Consider the following 18,964-nt stretch of genomic DNA (forward strand, 5'->3'; position numbering starts at 1 on the left):
TCTGGTTTATTGGCATGTCTTTAAAGCAATCACAATCATCACACTGGACGGAGCCACTGCAAAACAGACGTGCGAGAGAAAACTCAGATGGGACAGATACTCTGTCTTGATTTACCCTGCAGAGATCTGAGGAGCAGTTAACCATAGTCCTCAAAAATCCACCTGAGCTTAAAATTCCAACAAAAAAGAAAGCGGAAGGTTTCTTTTGATCCATGCATCCAATGGAATTTCTTGTAGCACCAGAACAAGGAAAGTGTAACGACAAAGACTACAGTTTTCACAACTGAGACAGAAAGCCATTTTAAAGGTGTTACAAAATAACCTAAGTTTTCTGATATGGATTAAATAATGCAAAAACGTTTATGTTTAATGAATGCTTAGCCTAGAGCCTTGAATTATCTTAAAAAGAATATATTTAGGAAGTATACATTATTGATATCCAGAAATGCTCATTTGTTATGGAAGTCCCTTTTTTTACTCTTTGTATAGATACTAAGAGAGAGTGGAATGTCTGCAGTGTATGCGTCAGTGTTTTATTGAAGGATACGTTAATGTATTCAAGTGCCTTTTTTAATTTAATTAACAGAACTTTTACCAACCTACCTAGTTGTTTTGTGTGTAATTGATAAACATAAAAAGAGACAGCGTTTTCAACCAACTAAAGCCTGCTTTTGCCTAGACCTCTGTCTGAAATCTAGGAATCGTTAAATATGAAATACTAAGAATTTTGAGTGGTTATAATTGTTGAAAAATGTAGGCTACCACACAAGAAAAAATGTCGACAGGTGTAGCAAGAGTAAATAAAAGTGGGAACAGGGGAATTGACTCATTTGAATTGTCCACCATGTGACATTGCACATCTTTCACAATATGTGTGAACCTCACTTTCACATTATTGGTATTTTTACAACTCGATCACCAAAGTTTCTTTATAGTTATTACATTGTTCAGTGATGTTTTGACATATTATCTATAATAATATTTAGTCTGAACAAAACCCTCATTTGACCCAGTTTTGCCCCAATTAAGCATTCCTCTGTATACTGGAATATCTGAACTGAACTCTAAATCTCAGGTTGATAGTTCTCATAGACTTTCTTAAAATACAACGATCGTTAGAATTTGCAAAGTTACGAATATGTGTGTAGGTACAAAAAGGCTGCTGCCAGGTTTTTGTTAACGATCCCCAGTGAAATGAGTATGTTACAGCACATTGTTTTCTTTGTTTTTTATTTATTCTTTTATTTTTTATTGAGAAAGACACAAGATTAACAACATTACACATCTTTTTTTTTTGCCAGCCCCTCTACCCCTTAACACACATTCAATGTAAAACATTTCAAAACTAAAACCAACCAGCGTGTACCTCCCATCCCTCCAGTGCTGACTTGGTCCAGTCCATTTTGTACCCAGAAATGACTCAGGTGCAGCACTTTCTTGGGTGCTACCCACTTTCACATAACGTGCTTACTGTAAAGCCAAGAGGAGCGTGTGTAGGAGTGAGTCACTGTGAAATTGGCTTTGTTATGAACCCAACTGTGGGTAAATGAAAACTGGAATCAAGCAACATTTAAAAAAAAATCTCCCCCAAGGAGACGACTGTCAGACTTAAACAGGCTTATGTGTTACACTTTGATGATGCATCATTTGGCACATTTCATGGAGAACATTTTGACAAGTCCTCAACCTTAGTTTCACTTCTCAACTTACTTGAATTCACGATGACATGTGCATGGGGAATTATTCATAATGAATTACAAATAAGGAAATTTGCAATACTTGCCTCATTAATTGACAAAGCTAAAGACCTTTTAGACCTGTTTATTAAAAGCAGCGGTTCATATTGAAATACATTTTATAATTGTGCATAAATTTGACACCATTTAAAAAGACAAAAAATGTTTACATTATAAATCAGACTAATCCTTGGATTATTTTGTTGAAGAAAGATATTTTGCTCCCTCATGGGCACAATGTTTTATGAATTTAAAAAAATGCAAAGGGTTCTTTATTTGCAACCAAACATACTGCATAAAAAGCATGACAGGATGGATTAGATGCCCATATATTGTATTTGCAGAAGATGAAGACTTAGACCATTAATATTAAGCATTACTGGGATTTTCTCTAAAATGTCAACAGAAGATATTAAATACTTCCAAAACCTGTTAAATTCCTTCTTATGTATACTGTGACACAACCAAAACTCGAAGGAGCAAAAAAGGACAGCATTTCTCTTTCCATCAGTAGTTGTGCCAGTTGGACATCATTCTTTCGCCTCCAGACACAGTGGATGAAGGAGAGCAAAGAAAACAAGTTGGGGAGTAGCAGACAGTGATTGAGTATAAGAAGAAAGGAGGGATGGCAGGGTGAAAGATCTTTGACTGAAACAGAGTCAAAATCAACAAGATGAACCTAAACACTGCTTCTTCCCCTTGTGCTGCACAGATGCTCTCCTGAGTCCTAAAAGTCCATTTTAACAATTTCTCTACTTCTCTCCTTGCAGGGTAAATTTAGTGTCCGTTGCGCCCCCTGCATCTGATGACTGGTAAGTGGTCTTGAGATTAATTTGATCACCACCAGCATCCCTCCTGCTCATCTCTCCTTGCCGCCTGTTTCTCCTGCCTCTTTGGAGGGTTAAACGGTTTGAGAGATTGCTGGCCATGGCAGTAAAGCATGCTGACAATGGGGGGCAGAAACCAAGGGCTTGCGCGATGATTTGGGGTGAGGCGACTGCTCTACGTTGCTGTGATGCAGCAGTTTGACACAGCAGCTCAGATATTGGTCTCAACTTCTGACCTGATCAAATCCAAGATAAAATAACCCAGCATCTCCAGCTGGCAGATGTCAAAGTAGCCTCTATAAAGTCGTCACATGTCTTAAGCCGGCTTACCCATTGGAAAATATATCAAGCAGTGTGTTTATTTGCATGATAAGATAAGTTCCAACTGGTAAGCATAATAGATTTTGAAATCATTTTAAGTACAGTGTCTATAGATATGATCCAGTGACACTACCTTTTTTGAAAAGTCATCAAACATTGGACACAAATCTTAATATAAGGATTGCCAGGATTTTCTTAAGCATATGGGGAAGAATAAGTAAGCTATTGGGACTATGAGTTTTTTTTACAGAAATGTCACCAATAAAGGCTTCTAACCCAAAGACTACCATCGGGACATGTCCCAGCAGGAATGTACAAAGCCCCGAAAGGGTCACCTCGCAATATGTTTAGCGTTCTCTCCCAATGTATTGCCTTCCCTCGCAATATTTTTCTTCTTCCATTGCCAAATAACGAGTCTATCCACACAGCACCATGCCACAATATGGATCAGCTTGTTAAAGTACCTGGGTATGCTGATACACTGCTCAACAGGCAGATTTGTATCTGTTCCAAAATAATTACCCATTTCTTAAATGAATGAAAAGATAAAGTGTGTGTGTGTCGCATGTGGAGAGGAATCAATACTGATTGAATTATCAGAATCTGTAGCTCCTCTTGGAACTTTATAGAGGCTCCACTCATGCTTTGCTAAGTCATAGCTTGTGTCCATTTTGTTTCTGTGGTTGTATCAAATTAGATAAATTAATATATTCTTTACCAGACAGTAAACAAATATGTACAGATCTAACCTATTTAGACACCACTTAAATTAGAAATTGTATAATATGCCGCATTAGACCAAAAATGTAGGCATATTAGACACTTTAAATTTAAATACTTAGTAAATTATTATAAGACACTATTTTATCTAAAATCAAATACAATGCTATTAGATCCCAAATGTGTTACTATAGATGGCAAACTGTAGACTTAAAAACTTCTTCCACTTTTTTTAACCCTAAACCCTGAGAGCTCAGAAGACAATACTTTTATTTGGTCTTTATTTAAGTTTAATTTTCACTTTAAGTTTTTTAAAGTGAAAAAACTCTTAAGTGATAATTGTGTTGGTTCACTGAACATCTGATGTGGTGTGCATGTTTAAACACAGGATCCAGTGCTGTTCCAAGGTTGTCTATGCAGGGAAATGGTTTACACTGGTTGCAGGTGAACAATTGATGGTGGATGAATGGATGGATGGATGTAAAGATGATTTTGTTTTGAACAAACCAACAAAAAGTGGATGCATCAGTAATGCATCCACAGTCTGTGGTGTCCTCAGGTGGTCAGGGAGAGCAATCCACAGTCCGGGAGCAGCTAAGCAGACAGCCCGATGTCCCATTGTACGGAGCTTTGTCTCGGGAGGTTTCAGGAGATACACTGAGGTAGATCGGAGGGTCCAAGTGATAACCTACAGTGCAGGCTGTGTTTTCAGGTTTTTGTCTCTGAACTAACACTCTTTGTAACACTACTAGGGTGCTGCAGACTCTATGTTAATTCATTGTTTGTTTTATTGCCACATCATACAAACCTCTGACATTGCACATTTTCTTTTTTATAAATTCAGGAAATAGGCCATTGATAATACCCTATATGAGATAAGAATATGCCAATTGAGCACTATATCAGCATAATTTCCAGCTCAAATTAAAATGCAACGAATGGAAATAGACACATGGTTCAGAAGGAATGGAAGAAAAAACGTTTCGCGAGGTAAAGCAAAATATTGTGAGAACACAAAGTAGTTGCCTGAAAATATCTTGCCGTGACCCTTCCGGGGCTCTGTAGGAATGTGATCCGAAATTGGGGAGAAATTACATTAACAAAATCTGCAGTCAAGATTACAGCTTAGCATTTAGCATGTAGCTATGTGTAGCAGAGCTATGTAAACACAGCAGTAGCGTGCTTGTAGAATATGACCAGGCATGCTACTCCAAGAGTTGAAAAAACTGTTGAAATATGTTCATCTCATTAGTTGAAGCTTTGTTTTTGTTTTCAAAACTATACTACCTTGGTGTTCAAGTCCCCCAAAATACACAAAAGTAAAAATATTTTGTTACATAAAGTGTAATTTTGAATTATTCAAAATTTTAATTATTGTTGTTATTCATCTTGTCAATGAAATTCATGTTAATTTAAACCATTCATACTTTTCTAACTATTCACACTACTTCAACTTCTCACGGATTTAAGCTATTAATACAGTTTAGCTTTAACAATTTAGCTATTCAGCAGTCACACACATTTTCTGCAGTAAATGCATTTTCTAGTCTTTACAAAGCACACTGTACCAAAGAGGGAATTTTAGCTTTACTCTGTGAACTCCTAACATTACAATACAAGAGATATGATTGGTTCTTTGCTGTTGGGAGGGTGCAAAAGGGATGTGACAAAGATAGTCAAATCTGACTCAGAGCAAATTCAACAATTGATATCTGTGTGTCACAGTCACAGAGTAATTTACCTCTCAAAGCCGATGTCCTACAACACACAGGGTACAGCGTAGGCCCTTAGGGCAGAGCATATGGAGACTAACAGCAGAGAACGACTGAAGGCAGACTTTGATGCATTTGATATTTCTGAGGAGCTTGGATTTCTCCTTGAAGAGCCACTGGTAAGTTGTATTACTTTCCTCATTCAACAGACTATCCTGATAGTTTTTTTTTTAGTCAAAACTGATCTGAAAAAGGTTATAAAAGTCATGACAAAAACAATGGCACACATACGTACATACATACATACATACTATTTCCTCTTTCCCCTTTCCTCTTTTGCCTTTGTATTTGGTCAAGTATTTGGTCAGCAGCACACATACCGTACAGTTGTCCCTCTGACCTGAAACTGATAACTATGCTTGTTTCAGAGTAGGAGTTCTGAGAGTTATTGATCTGGTAACAGCCTGTCTCTTCAGATTTCTATTGAGCCATTCACATGACTTGACCTGCACACTGTCAAACAGTTGATTACACTTAAAATGCCAAATTTGGATATTTTTGTTACACAACCTCTAATGTCTAAGGAGTCATTTGGTAGAAAGAAAATGGTACATAATGGAAAACCCAGTTGACCACCTTTTGAAAATTATATGTAAAGGTTGCAAAATGCATATATGATGTTAATTATAAAATAAAGAATTAAACATTCATTAAGCCCATTTTTTCCATCTAGGCATCCACTGTTTTCTGCTTTGTTTATTTTCTGAGTTTTCTACTGCCGCCCTCTTGTAAATTGCTTTCACTTTCTGATTGATAGCACCAGTCATTCCTTGACATTCAGGTCAGGCACCATGGCAGACCTGAGCTGATTATGTTACTGATTACACAATACATGGAAATCCCCCCAGCAAAAAAATAAAAATCATAATAAAAAAATCAACATGCAAGTCACTTTATTGTTATTATTGTCTAGACTAACCTTCCAGACTATTATCGGGTGTGGTTGGACCTGGCAAATGATCTCACAGATCTGATAGAGTCACATAAACTACGGGATCTAGTTCACAAGGTGAGAATAAGCCTTGCTGTCCTAATGTGTGGGGTCTGAGCCATGCTGGATGATATGTTGAGATACTTCAAATGCTAATCAGAGTTGAGAACGCATGCATGTGAATGTGGTCATACACTAGCTTGAGAAAGTTTACACACCCATGCTAAAGTTTATTAAAAAGAGGAACCTTTTAAGGACACCAATGTTCTTTGTGAATGAATAATGTATTGTATATAAAGAAATGTTCTTCCTTAAAATAAAGAGGGCAAGGATACACACCCCTTTTTTAAATCCCACAGAGAGAGGCAGATTTTTATTTTTAAAGGACAGTTATTTCATGGATCAGGATACTATGCATCCTGATAAAGTTCCCTTGGTCTTTGGAATTAAACTAACCCCATACCATCACATACCCTTCGCCATACCTAGATTTTGGCATGGTTTTATTTCAGTTAGCCTTATAGCTGGTTTGATTTGCATTGAGAGATGATCTTATGAAAAGTTCCCCGTGCCAATCTCTATGTATGGTGAAGGGTGTGATTGATGATATGGGGTTATTTTAATTCCAAAGGTCAAGGGAGCTTCATTAGGATGTATAGTGTCCTGGATCCATGAACTAACTGGCGTTTAAAAATAGAAATGAAACTGGCTCTATAGTAATTTAACATAGGGGTGTGTATATGTATGACCCATTCATTTATTGACAATACATAATTCCCTCACAAAGAAAATTGGTGTCCTTAAAAGGTTGGATTTTCCTAATGTTTTGAATTAAGGCATTAAGATGAATTTCCAAAAGATGTTTTTTTATTCCTCTTTTTAATCAACTTTAGCATGGGTGTGTAAACTTTCTAAGGCCATTGTATAGCTTAATTTGAGTATATTTGATGGTGTTTACTGTTCACTGAGAATAGAAATATAAAATTGAAAATCTGATCACAATCCAGATGCCGGTCTTGAGTCCCGATTTCTTGAGTGACCATCGAGAGCTAAGGCTGGCTCACCTAGCGCTGGGATTCATCAGCATGGGATATGTATGGCAGGAAGGACAACATGTGCCTGCTCAGGTAAAACACTAGAGTGCAATAGAATAATGAGTGGTAAAAAAGAAGATGCATTTCAGTCAATTATGTTTTTGGCAATGTGACATACACTGTAACAAAACTCAGAGTCTACAACTGCTCTGTGAGGCTGTACTTTGGCACAGAAATGGGTTATGACAACTTTTCAAAGATAAATACTAACATCAACATGCTAACAAACTGACTTTTATGAAGGTAGAATGTTTACCATGTTCACCGTCTTAGTTCAGCTCTTTAGCTTGCTAACATGTGTTAATTGGCACTGAACACAAAGTGCACCCAGTGAGAATGTCATTAGTACTGTATTGATTTGTACCAATCCATTCAGTATAATAGGCGAAAGCGTTGACCGAGAAGTTGTATTAGGGAAAAAGAGGGAATCATCAAATTCAGTAAGATTCATTCTCTGGGTCCAAAATCCATCCATAGTTGTTGATATACAGTATTTCAGTCTAGATCAAAGTGGTAGACTGAACAACAGCCACTGCCTTCCCCGGAGAAATACCGATAGCGTGACTAAAAACCATCAGCCATCACTATCGCATTTAAACTTTACTATTATGCTTGTTTGACAGATTCTTCCAAAAGCCCTCGCCTTGCCATATTGGCTGGTATCTCGTAGACTCGGCCTTCCACCCATCCTGACTTATGCAGATTCAGTTTTAGCCAACTGGAAATTAAAGAATCCCACAGGGTGAGTAATGTTGTTTTATTGCCTTATTTGATGACTTGAATTTCTATCCAAGTCCACAGACATTATTTTATTAAAACAGTTTTTAATAATAATAATAATAATAATAATTTTAACAACATATATTATATAATATTCTTATATATATGTAATATTTCTTATTTTAAGTAACTAACAAAGAACAAAGTGATGTATGTCTTTCTCCACTCAAAATGCTAGTTTCTCTTTTCATTTTCATTTTAGGGATATGGAAATTGGGTGAGTAGAAGAAAAAGCAAAGCTTATTCACTGTCACATTGTTCTGAATTTCTCAATTGCACTTTTCACACATGATTTTGTCGTCTGGTACTCGTGATGTTCAGCTCATTTGTTTTCAAAACATAATTTTCAAAAATAGGAACATGGACTTGATATTTTCATTTCCTGGTGGTGAGAGTTGCAGGGGATTTTTCATAGTTTCATTGTTGGTCGAGATGGCTGCCAGTTCAGGCATAACGGTCAGTTGTTGCTGTTCCTTATTTTCATGTAACTCTTTTTTTTAACCTCAGCCTGATTGTGTCTGTCCAAATTTCCCCTTCTGTTTTTGGGTTCCACCCACACAATGTGTGTGTTTTTGTCCCTGTTTTCAACTCTAACCAGGGGGCTCTGGAGGTGATGCATGCTATGAAAACCTTGGAACTCAGTGGCATACAGAAAGGTCTTGTTAAAGTAACTCAGTCTTTGAAGAAAATGAAGGAGACGTTCAAACTCATGCACAGTAAGTTTGAATTTAACTTAGCACAGTCGAAATTTAATATATTTTCATGCTGTGCCTTTTATGAAGACAGGGAAATTTAACATAATTAAAAAAACTGAATTTGTGCTCTTTTTAGATCATGTGGATCCAACTGCCTTTCATGGAACATTGAGAATTTTTGTCTCAGGGTGAGTTTTAGGGTGGTTACAATATCCTGCATACGGAAGTTATTAATATTTATTAATATTTATCTCATTAGGTGCAGCTGAAATGACGAACTTCCCTGCTGCCTCTATCATTCTATTGTACTTTTCTCTATTGCTGCACTGTATGTTAAACTTGATGGCATGTAAATTTGTACTGTGTGCTTCTAATTGCACCTATAAAACAGAGGTTGTATGTGGTCTGAACTGTTGTAGGTGGCGAGACAACCCCATGCTTCCAAGGGGGCTGTTGTATGAAGGTGTGAGCAATGAGCCAATTTTGTTATCAGGCGGAAGTGCAGCCCAGAGTTCAACCATTCAGTGCTTTGATGCTTTACTGTGCATCCAGCATGAGGATGAGACAAGTAAAAATGCCTTTCTCTTTTGACCCCATCAGATGCTTCTCATGAATGAATCATTGTTTGTGTAGTCAGTTGTCAGTTGCTCTGATAGAAAATGTCTCCAGAAACGGTTGTTGTTTTCTTTCTTTCAAAGTCTTGTTTCTGCTCTCTTCATTGATTTGGCTTATTTAGGATCCTTCCTGACACGCATGAGGGAATACATGCCTCCTGCCCACCGTCAGCTGATAGAAACTCTGTCCGTCTGTCCTTCTCTGAGAGACTTCATCCTGTCCCACTCCAGCTCTGATCTCTGCCAGGCCTACAAGTCCTGTGTCTCAGCGCTTGTGGATTTACGGAACTACCACCTCAATACTGTGGCCAAGTATGTCATTGTGCCTGGTAATCACGCCCGTGCCATGGGGTGCCCGCTGAGAGGTGTGGGCACCGTACTGAATGACACAGGAACAGGCGGATCCAGTCTTATGGTCTTCCTCAAGAGTGTTCGTAACACCACTCAAAAAGCACTAATTTTAGAAAGGCCATCTACTTCAAAAGAAACTGAAATGTGATATATATATATATATGCAGTGTATGTATACATCACAACATATATATAATATTTACAATATCCGACAGCTTTTTATGCACTAGGCTATTCATGTTGTTCAAACCCAATTCCAAAAAAGTTGGGACACTGTACAAATTGGGATTAAAAACAGAAAGCTATGATGTGGAAGTTTCAAATTTCACTATTTTATTTAGAATACAACATAGATGACATATCTTAAAATGTCATATTTTATGGCATCAACACATCTCAAAGAAGTTGGGACAAGGCCATGTTTACCACTGTGTGGCATCCCGTCTTCTTTTTATTACAGTTTGCAAACATCTGGGGACTAAGGCGACAAGTTGCTCAAATTTAGGAATAGGAATGTTGTCCCATTCTTGTCTAACACAGGCTTTTAGTTGCTCAACAAAGTTCAAGTTTTTTTAAATCGGGTTTGTATTTATGAAATGTTTACAAAGTAATAAGTATCAACAGACATTATTCCCATTATTCCAATTAGTAAACTGGCCAGTTCAGCTAAATGTTTAGAGTGCTCTTAGTAACCAAGACCCATTAGATAAAACCAAAGAGAGGAGCAGTTTAACACTAGATAAAAATATTTTTCGCTGACCTCTAGTGGTTTTACATCTTGGTTTGCTCTATTGATGTAGAAGTATACTCAAGGGAGTGGGAGTCCACTGTGACATCGCTGTAGTCAAACCTCTAAAAATAGATAAAAGGTTATGCATGATAAAAATAAAAATGCTCATTAGCCAGAATTATTAAATAACTAAATAAAAATTCCAAAAACAATTTTTTACCTACTATCTCAAACTAAAAATCTAAATGGTTATGTATTATTATTATTATTATTATTATTATTTTCCTGGCAGAAATGGGCTTCAACATAACCCTCAATATTACTTAAAAATGCACTTTATTTTGACATAATACTAAATTTAATCACATGACATGATTGTAAAAACCTTTCCTGACCATGCTACAGAAGAGACTACATCTAATGTTGCATCTTAGCCAGACATGGTCAACGCAATAGCGGAGTTTGAAGATGGTTGTGGTCTGAGCAACATCCTCTGCCCCTCCACTTTGCGCCCTTGGCCCAACAACCGTGCAAGATAGAGTCACACAACTTTAGAGGTGTGTAGTTGATCTATGTATTCATAAAAATGCCTGTTGTGCAATTATGTTGTTTTGAGCTGTTGAAACTATTTACAATAAGGAAATAGGTATGTATAACGTGCTTACAATGATAACAAATAATGCCAAGCATTTTTCTAAATGGCATTTGTTCGATATACTAATTTGTTTTTTGTAAACAGAAACTGAAAATGAAAACTACAAGGATGGAAATACACTGGTGAAATACAAGAAAAAGAGAATCAGCTGAGAAGAATGAAAGAGACAAACAGAGTAGGGGTAATCAGGGAAGAGGGATGCATGTGGGATTACGTCACTTGACTTTAAGGTTGTGTCTCTTCTTCCAATTGAGCACTAATCACATTAAAAGAAAGTAGAAAGAGCTCTACCACACTGCTGCTGCTGAGCCCTGGTTATGGTCCAACTCTGCTTTATTAAAGCACAAAAGATGTGAAATGTGGACTGTATGACATTGGGCGAATACAGGGCTGTAACCACACCTACAGGCATAGTTGTCTGCTGTACAATAGAGTTGTGAAAAATTGATTTGTTTCTCCATTTTATATTTCCATTTGATTTTTTCTTTTTTTTTTACCTCTAACAGTATCCTCAATATTACTTGAAAACTTGAATAATGCAATCATCATATACGTTTATGTTATGGCCACTGGTTTCAATTATTTAAACTTTGTTTCTGAGAAATCATGTTTTCCCATCATTTTGGCAGTGGGAATGGCTCTAAATGCTAAAATGTTTATAAGCCTCAGACAGCATTGCCTGGGAGAAGAATCCAGTCAGAGGCGCAAGCCAGAGCGGCAGAGAATTCAAAACGCTTTGTCATTCTACGTGAAAGCATTTTAGGATGAATTTATTAGATTTTTTTTTTAACCAAAATGCACCTTGTCAATTGTAGTTAACTTATTTGCCCTAAAGTTTGTGTTCACAAGCTTGTATCTTCATGTACCTACCTTTTTTTTTTTTAAATCAAGGAAACACATATCTTCTAATGTGGCTGTTAATCTGAGATAAGAGTTGCATGCCAATCGAAGCTGTAGACAGTGCCGCTACTAGACTTTTTGGTGCCCTAAAAATAATTCCTCTGTGATATAACTCAATACCAATAACACAATAGCAGCATCAAAATGTAACAGCTAAGATCAATAATACAAAAAAAAGACTATCAACTTTGTTAACACAGAACAAACAAAACATGCACACAAGCAAGGGATGTGTAAAATCTTTTTATAAATTAAATAATCATCCACAAAGACAAACTTAAAAGCAGAAGTATACAAGTAAGCAATCTTCTTCAGTAAAACAAAAAGATTTTGAAGCAGAAAAGTCACACAATTTTACTTTCCTTTGTAAACACACTATCTAGAACAGCTGAAACACACACATTCAAGTATTGAGAAGTGCACAATGTTATCAAAATAAAACAAAGATTTTTGCTGTGTATCTGTTCCTAAACTGCTGGTTGAGGGTGGTTAATCAGGGCTTGGTACTGTTGTGGCGTCTACAGACCTGCTGCCTGGCTGGGGTTGCTGCGTACCTGAACTGCCTCCAGATGGTTTCTTGTTGTCTCTATCTTTGTCTTTGCCACGTGCTCTGCCTTGTACATGTCTCAGCACTGACCCTGTAGTACTTTAGAAATACAAAGAAAAAGGATCAGTATAGAAAGAGACAACATTTTCAAACAAAGAACCTTTTACCGAAAAAAACACTTATATCTGAAAGCAGGCATTAACAATAATGTTTGGTTTATACCTTTTCGGAATCTTAAACATTATTTTACCATTTAATTGAATACAACTGAAATATGGTTACAAGACCATTTTGTCTACAAACGTTTTTATATTTCACCGACAGATGTCATCCAGGCCTCTGCATCCTGAAATAAATGTAATCAAAAGGCCACTTCATTTTGTCATGTAGTTTTTGTCATATTCAGATGTAGCTAGTCTAGCTTTCGCAGTAACACTAAAGGTCAGAGTTCTTCAGACTTAACATTATCAACATTATCGAGAGCCCTTTTCTGTCCCACTGCACATCCGACACCTCATCTAATTTGTGTGAGAGACTGTAGCCTACATTCCGCTGAATTTTACTGAATGACAATCCAAAAGATGGCTGGGGGTTTATTATGCATTGCAAACGCTAAATTAGGCGTTCTGAAATGAAACTATGCTAGGTAAACATTGCTAAATGTCTTGCTAAAGATTATTAATTGCAGGCCACACGGTAATAAATGGTCTGAAGCAAGAGGACTTGTTAGCCTACCTTGTGCACTAATTGCTAACGGTCACTGAGAAAGTATTGACCACCATCACGGAAAAAAAACCATACAGTACTGCTCAATATCTGAAGTAAAAATAACAGCTAGCTGATGTCAGTTACTTGTAAAATGCATAGATAATGTTTAACAGTAAGTTATAACATTAGCAATAACATCAGCTATTTCGAGGCGTATGCATAGGCTAACCATTAGTGTTGACAAACTGACCAAAGAGCCAGTTAATTCACCCGAGTCGTGTCACTGGACCGGGAGAATCAAGTACCATACGTCAATGAACTGACTCACTCCTGTTTTTTTTTACCTCGTTAGCACCTCCACTGGAGTGGTGATAGAATCAGTCAGGGTTACCTTGAGCAGAATGATTGGATCAAAAGAGTTGTTGAAGATTTGTAGATTGGAGACCGCGCACCGGGCTACTGAACAAGACTGAATGTAACTGGGCAACTGCTTGAGTCTTATATCAAGGGGCGTCTTGGTTCTTGGCAAGTTTGAGTTAGTAACCAAGCTTTGTTTCTAGTGCATCTTACATGATTGTGTTCATGGCAATTCACACATCATCAATCATAATCACACGTCATGTTATCTTGGTAGTTATATTAAGTTAATTGTTAGAAAAGTGAATATTGCAGGCTGCATGGTAGGTAGGATTTCACAAGAAGACCATGCACCAGGCTACTGAACGAGACCGAATGTAACCGTGCAACCGCTCTAGTCTAATGTAATCAAACAGGTGTCTAGGTTCTCAGCAAGTTTGAGTTATTAACCAATCCCAGACGCCTGTATTTCTCGTGCATCTTGGATAACACTTAATGTTATCTTGGTAGTTATGTTAAGTTAAATGTTTGTTACATAGTAGGTAGGCTGTCACAAGGAGATCATGCCCCAGGCTCCTGAACGAGACCGCAACCGTGCCTAATGCATGAGTCTAATTTTATTAAATGCGCCCCCCCGCATCATTATATTAGCAGCACATTTCTTGTATTTCAGAATGGTTTATCATTGACTTCCTAGCAAGTTACCTGCACGGGCATCATTTCACAGTTTTTTCATCTTTCTCTTCTCGGCCGCTGACTCCTGTTGTCTTTTCGAGGCCATTTCCAAAAAAGTTGACTTGTCCTAAACTTTGTCAGGGGCAATCCAATACACCACCGAAAAAGGGAAGGGCACCCAAAGGAGTCTTGGGAAGTTGAGTGTGTGTTAGTGTTTTTTCTTGGGCAATTAAATATATCTCTTGTTTTGCTTGTTTTGATATACATGCCTTAAAAAGTGCCTAATGTTTCTATACTGAAACAAGATCGTCATCATAATTATTCTGACTATGATGATTTTTCAATAGGCTATTTGTGGTGCCCCCCTCTGCACTTGTTGCCCTACGCACAGCATGTGATGAGCGTGGTGGAAACGGCGGCGCTGGCTGTAGAAGTGCTCCAACTGTGAGTCATGTAACACTGTCTATGAACTAAATAAATGGGACTTTTACTTCCAGGAACCAGGAGAGCCCTTTACAGCTCCTCTCACTTTACAACTCTGTTGCCTCGGGGTTTCAGTAGACACAGGAGCACAGTGAATCACCTTCAGTTGAAAATGTTTTAATTGTGATGTAGAAACAGTAGAAAAATGCATAATATTGCACATACTAAATTGCACTTTCTCAATGTACAGATCTTTGCATGGAAATTGATGACCTGAATAATGTTCAGTACTTGAATGTACTGCGTAGTCTAACTATGGTAGGCCAGTGAGACATTTCTCAGACATTTAACCGTACCATAATCTACCTAAGAGCTGCTGTTAAAAAAATTACTGACTTCAGTAAATACCTGCTTTGTAACAGTGTGCAAGTTCAGTATCATTGCTACATCATCAGTGTTTTTTTTTTACTCAACCAAAGCAAGTAGCTACAAGACTTCTTTGCTGTAAGGTGGCTACCATATTAGCACTGTATAGCCATTCTACTCTAGCAAGTTTAGTGCACAGTTGTTTGTGTGGGTTGGTAAACAGATGTTTGGTGTTCTGTAATTGTTTTTAGTGAAAAAAAAGAGTCATTTTACAAGATGGAACTTTGCAAGCAGTTGCAAGATAAACTAATATTACAAAACATGCCAAGTGTGAGCTAACAAGGCATGAAAAAAAATCTTAGAAGATCAGTTTTGAGTTTTCGAATCAAAGCTTTGCTGTGAAACAATGAGTGACAAAGTGAGCGGCCAGGCAAACTCTAAAAGGATTCAAAGAAAAATGTCCAAATAGGCTTTGCTTTTGTTGGAAATTTAAAACAGACAAACCCCGGACCCTATTAAGTTATCATAGAAAATACTTGGATATAATCAAAACATTCTATATGTTGTACCTGCTTCAAGAAGAGGGGCCCGAAATTTCATCTCATAGCACTTTGATAAAAAGATGCAGAAATTCTAAAATATAGATTTGGAACATTGTGTGTCAGTGTAGCCAACAGAAAATGACAGGATGACTGAGGCAAATTTGGCTGGCTAGTTGGTAGGTTGGTTGCCCAGTGAGCTACTGCAAATGGAAAGACACAAAGAAAGACAGACAGAGATTAAGGGAAAGAGTTACAAAGAGAAGGAGGAGACGGGTTATTAACAAAGGCAGGCAAACGTTCAGTGAGACAGACAAACTGGGCAGGATGCTAACAGATAAGGAGGAAGAGGAAAGAATAGACAGGGTTATAAGAACTGCGCTGACACACTTCCATGTACTATACTGTGTTTCAGTCTTTACGCATGTTCCTCTCAATAGTCAAATGTTTGTGCTTTGCCGGAGGTGGGGCTGATGTCCATTCAAAGATTATAGCTTCACTCATAAAGGGCCCTCCACATGGCGCCTCCTCTTGTTGCCAAGCAATATGCTCTGAGGGGAAAAAAAAGACCAAAAGTGCATTGCATTGGAGAAGGCAATACAAAGATGTACACTTAAAGTGAGCTTTACCCTGAAAAAAAAATTGCATTAATCTTTTCATAGCTTAGAAATCCCAAATCTCACCTAGTTTTTGCAGGTGTGTGTCCCATCCTCATCAGTGAACATTCCAGAAAAAGGTTTGACAGAATTTAAAATGTTGAAGTCTCTGCTGTCCCCCAGCTGACTGAATGTGCAGTCTGAATTCAGAACGCCAAATGAGCTGACTTCTGTCGTTATCCATCCTTATGTGTTGATTACGGCCTTTGCATATTCCCTTATTATTTTGAGAATAACAGAGGTATTAATGTGCCCAACAAAAAGGCTGTTTCCAAAGCCTTCATGTTTTATTCAAAGGAACCATAGCTTCCAACGAGCAGGCTTTTTGGACTCTGTCTTGGACTTGCGTTTGGGAGTGGATGTGAACACTTCATTGGAGTAAGGCAGAGCGGGGCACTGTTGGCTGTCCAGGGGGTAAAGTCGCTTAATCAGGGGCTGTAGCTTGTCCTCCTGCAGCTTGAAATCCAGCTCGACACTGTAACACAAGCAGAAGAGGGCGACATGTAGAACATTTACATTGCTCAGTTCAGTGTTGTACTTTAAAACAAAGATTAGATATTATTATAATATTAATATTATTATAGATGTTTTGACTGACATTGAAATCAGGTATATTGAATCAGAGCAATTTCTCTTTTTGGTGGCTGTAACATTTATGACTCAGTTTTGACTTATTATATTAGTAATCCACTGATGTCCAGATGGAGGCTGGGAGGAAGGCAAATAGTTCAAATGCACTGACAGACATCCTGGCAGCGTATATCTCCTGTGACACATATCCATATTTCAGAGACTCCTCCGAGTAATAGAGTTCCTTTGCATCATCTCTGTATTTTTCATGCATGCAGTCAAAGGGCTTTTCCTGCATAGATTATGGTTGTGGCCGGAATGGGGTCTGCATTTGACATCAGACTTCCACACATCAGTCAGTAAAATCCCAGGCTGGTCATCTTTTGATTTTGTTCGTAGTTGAACTCTCTCACCGATTAAATCTCTCAGGCCTGGGAGACATGCAGAGCTTAATCCCATCCAAATGAAACCATTGACAGGCCAAGCCGACCTTGATTAACTGCCTGTATTCAAGCAGGGATAAATGCATTAATATACACCATCTCCTTTGACTTTATTGCTATTGATTGTAGTGTTCTGTTAATGTATTTATTCCTGGGGTATGCAATACATTTTGAAGCATTTGAATGGAAATAAAAGAGAACGAATCATCTATGTGCCTGCCAAAGAGATATTTCTCAACCTGATAATGAAATGTTCTGTTGCTTTTTGTTGTTGTTGTTTTGTCCTCGTTTTATTTATATTTTTCAACGCCAACATTACTTAACACACTGAATTTTAAAAGCACAGTGAGTACTAGGACTTACAAAGCTTAGTCATGTTATTAAAGGTCTGGAGGATTAAAGGTGGAAGGAAGAAGTACAGCTGCCAAACTAGATGACATCTGACATGTCAAGGTCAGACATATTGTTCACTCCTTGTCTCAAGGCACAGAAGTAGACATTAAGGTACAAAGCTTGGCCTAATAGGGCAAGAGCTTTGATATGGCTGGATGTGCTATACTCAAAGTAACATAGTGAATCCTAGGAACTGTCCTTACCCTTAAGATAAGTGTAAGTGTAAGATGAGCCTTCAGGGTAAAGAATTAATGCAAGGCTGGATAGTAGTTTGGCAGGCTTGGACTTCCAATGAATCAATAGGCTAGATTAAATTTAACGCAAGTCAAAAATGTACAGGAATCTTAGTGTGTGGCTGCTTGCTTTGCTCGTTCTCCATTCTTGTGTGTGCTATTTCCTGATTTCTTGATAGAACATGTGCAGGTGGACACTGAAGCCTTCACAATGAGAAACTCAGCTTTTAGAGTACACTGAAGCCCTTATCTTAACAGAACTGCTGTTTCTGCAGTATGTGATGCACTTGTTTTACGTCTTATATTCATGTAATTCATTGTTTCATTTCCTAAAGCTATAATCTCTATTTGTATCTTTTGTTTTATGTTTAAAAAAAACTGTCTTTTACAACTGCTGTTTAAACAATGTTGACTTGACAGAAAGCAGAGCAGAATCACAGCAGCACAGTGCAACAAAGAATAGCCTCAGCAATTATTAAGCAATTAATCACTGCATAGATCACTACAATTACTGTGGACAAAATGCCTCGGTGGGAAGCCAGAGGCAGCACTGTATGATGTGGGTGGCACTAGGGAGCAGGTGCTTCAGCAAACAAAAGCCCTATATCTAAGATCATCTGTACACAAACAGATTGAAGCGGCAGGAGACAGGGAGGCTTTTCTAGGGCATTCAGCAAAGCAGATTAATCATCACTTTAGCTATGCAATGTGAGTAGCTGTTGTGATCAGTGGCAAGCCGTTTGTTTGTTTGTGGTTGTGGTGCGCTGAGCACCATTCAATGATTGTTGCTCCTGGGAGGGATTCTGCTGCTGTGAGATGTCTTTTTAGCACGGCAAACTCTATTCATTCAGTAGCATATACAGTGGGTACGGAAAGTATTCAGACCCCTTTAAATTTTTCACTCTTTGTTTCATTGCAGCCTTTTTCC

At 37.8% G+C, this 18,964-nt stretch overlaps 2 protein-coding genes across 2 annotated transcripts in view; one reads left to right on the forward strand and one right to left on the reverse strand.

The window, feature by feature from the left end:
• Positions 1-5,157: 5,157 nt before the first annotated feature.
• On the forward strand, positions 5,158-10,191 carry LOC117960787 (indoleamine 2,3-dioxygenase 2-like). Its single transcript, XM_034898962.1, has 10 exons — positions 5,158-5,495; positions 6,290-6,385; positions 7,315-7,434; positions 8,025-8,143; positions 8,384-8,398; positions 8,538-8,637; positions 8,780-8,897; positions 9,013-9,064; positions 9,296-9,444; positions 9,613-10,191. The coding sequence occupies exons 1-10, from the start codon at positions 5,406-5,408 to the stop codon at positions 9,987-9,989; spliced, it is 1,236 nt and encodes a 411-aa protein (XP_034754853.1). The 5' UTR covers positions 5,158-5,405; the 3' UTR covers positions 9,990-10,191.
• Positions 10,192-14,997: 4,806 nt separating this feature from the next.
• insyn2ab (inhibitory synaptic factor 2Ab) overlaps positions 14,998-18,964 on the reverse strand; it is a 22,053-nt gene continuing 18,086 nt past the window's right edge. Inside the window, exons 5-6 of the mRNA XM_034898646.1 lie at positions 16,425-16,872; positions 14,998-16,292 (exon numbers count right to left, since the gene is read on the reverse strand). Coding sequence (XP_034754537.1) covers positions 16,689-16,872 — 184 coding nt within the window. The 3' untranslated portion in view covers positions 14,998-16,292; positions 16,425-16,688. The remainder of the gene's footprint in view (positions 16,293-16,424; positions 16,873-18,964) is intronic.

This window comes from Etheostoma cragini, chromosome 17 (assembly GCF_013103735.1).
Source record: "Etheostoma cragini isolate CJK2018 chromosome 17, CSU_Ecrag_1.0, whole genome shotgun sequence".
In the NCBI taxonomy this organism is placed as follows: domain Eukaryota; kingdom Metazoa; phylum Chordata; class Actinopteri; order Perciformes; family Percidae; genus Etheostoma; species Etheostoma cragini.

Excerpts from the sequence above, each read along its gene's own strand:
- LOC117960787 (XM_034898962.1), top strand. The coding sequence starts at position 5,406 with ATGGAGACTAACAGCAGAGAACGACTGAAGGCAGACTTTGATGCATTT. Across the intron at positions 5,496-6,289 it reads TTCTCCTTGAAGAGCCACTG|ACTAACCTTCCAGACTATTA; the intron begins GTAAGTTGTATT and ends ATTATTGTCTAG. Across the intron at positions 8,898-9,012 it reads GACGTTCAAACTCATGCACA|ATCATGTGGATCCAACTGCC; the intron begins GTAAGTTTGAAT and ends TGCTCTTTTTAG.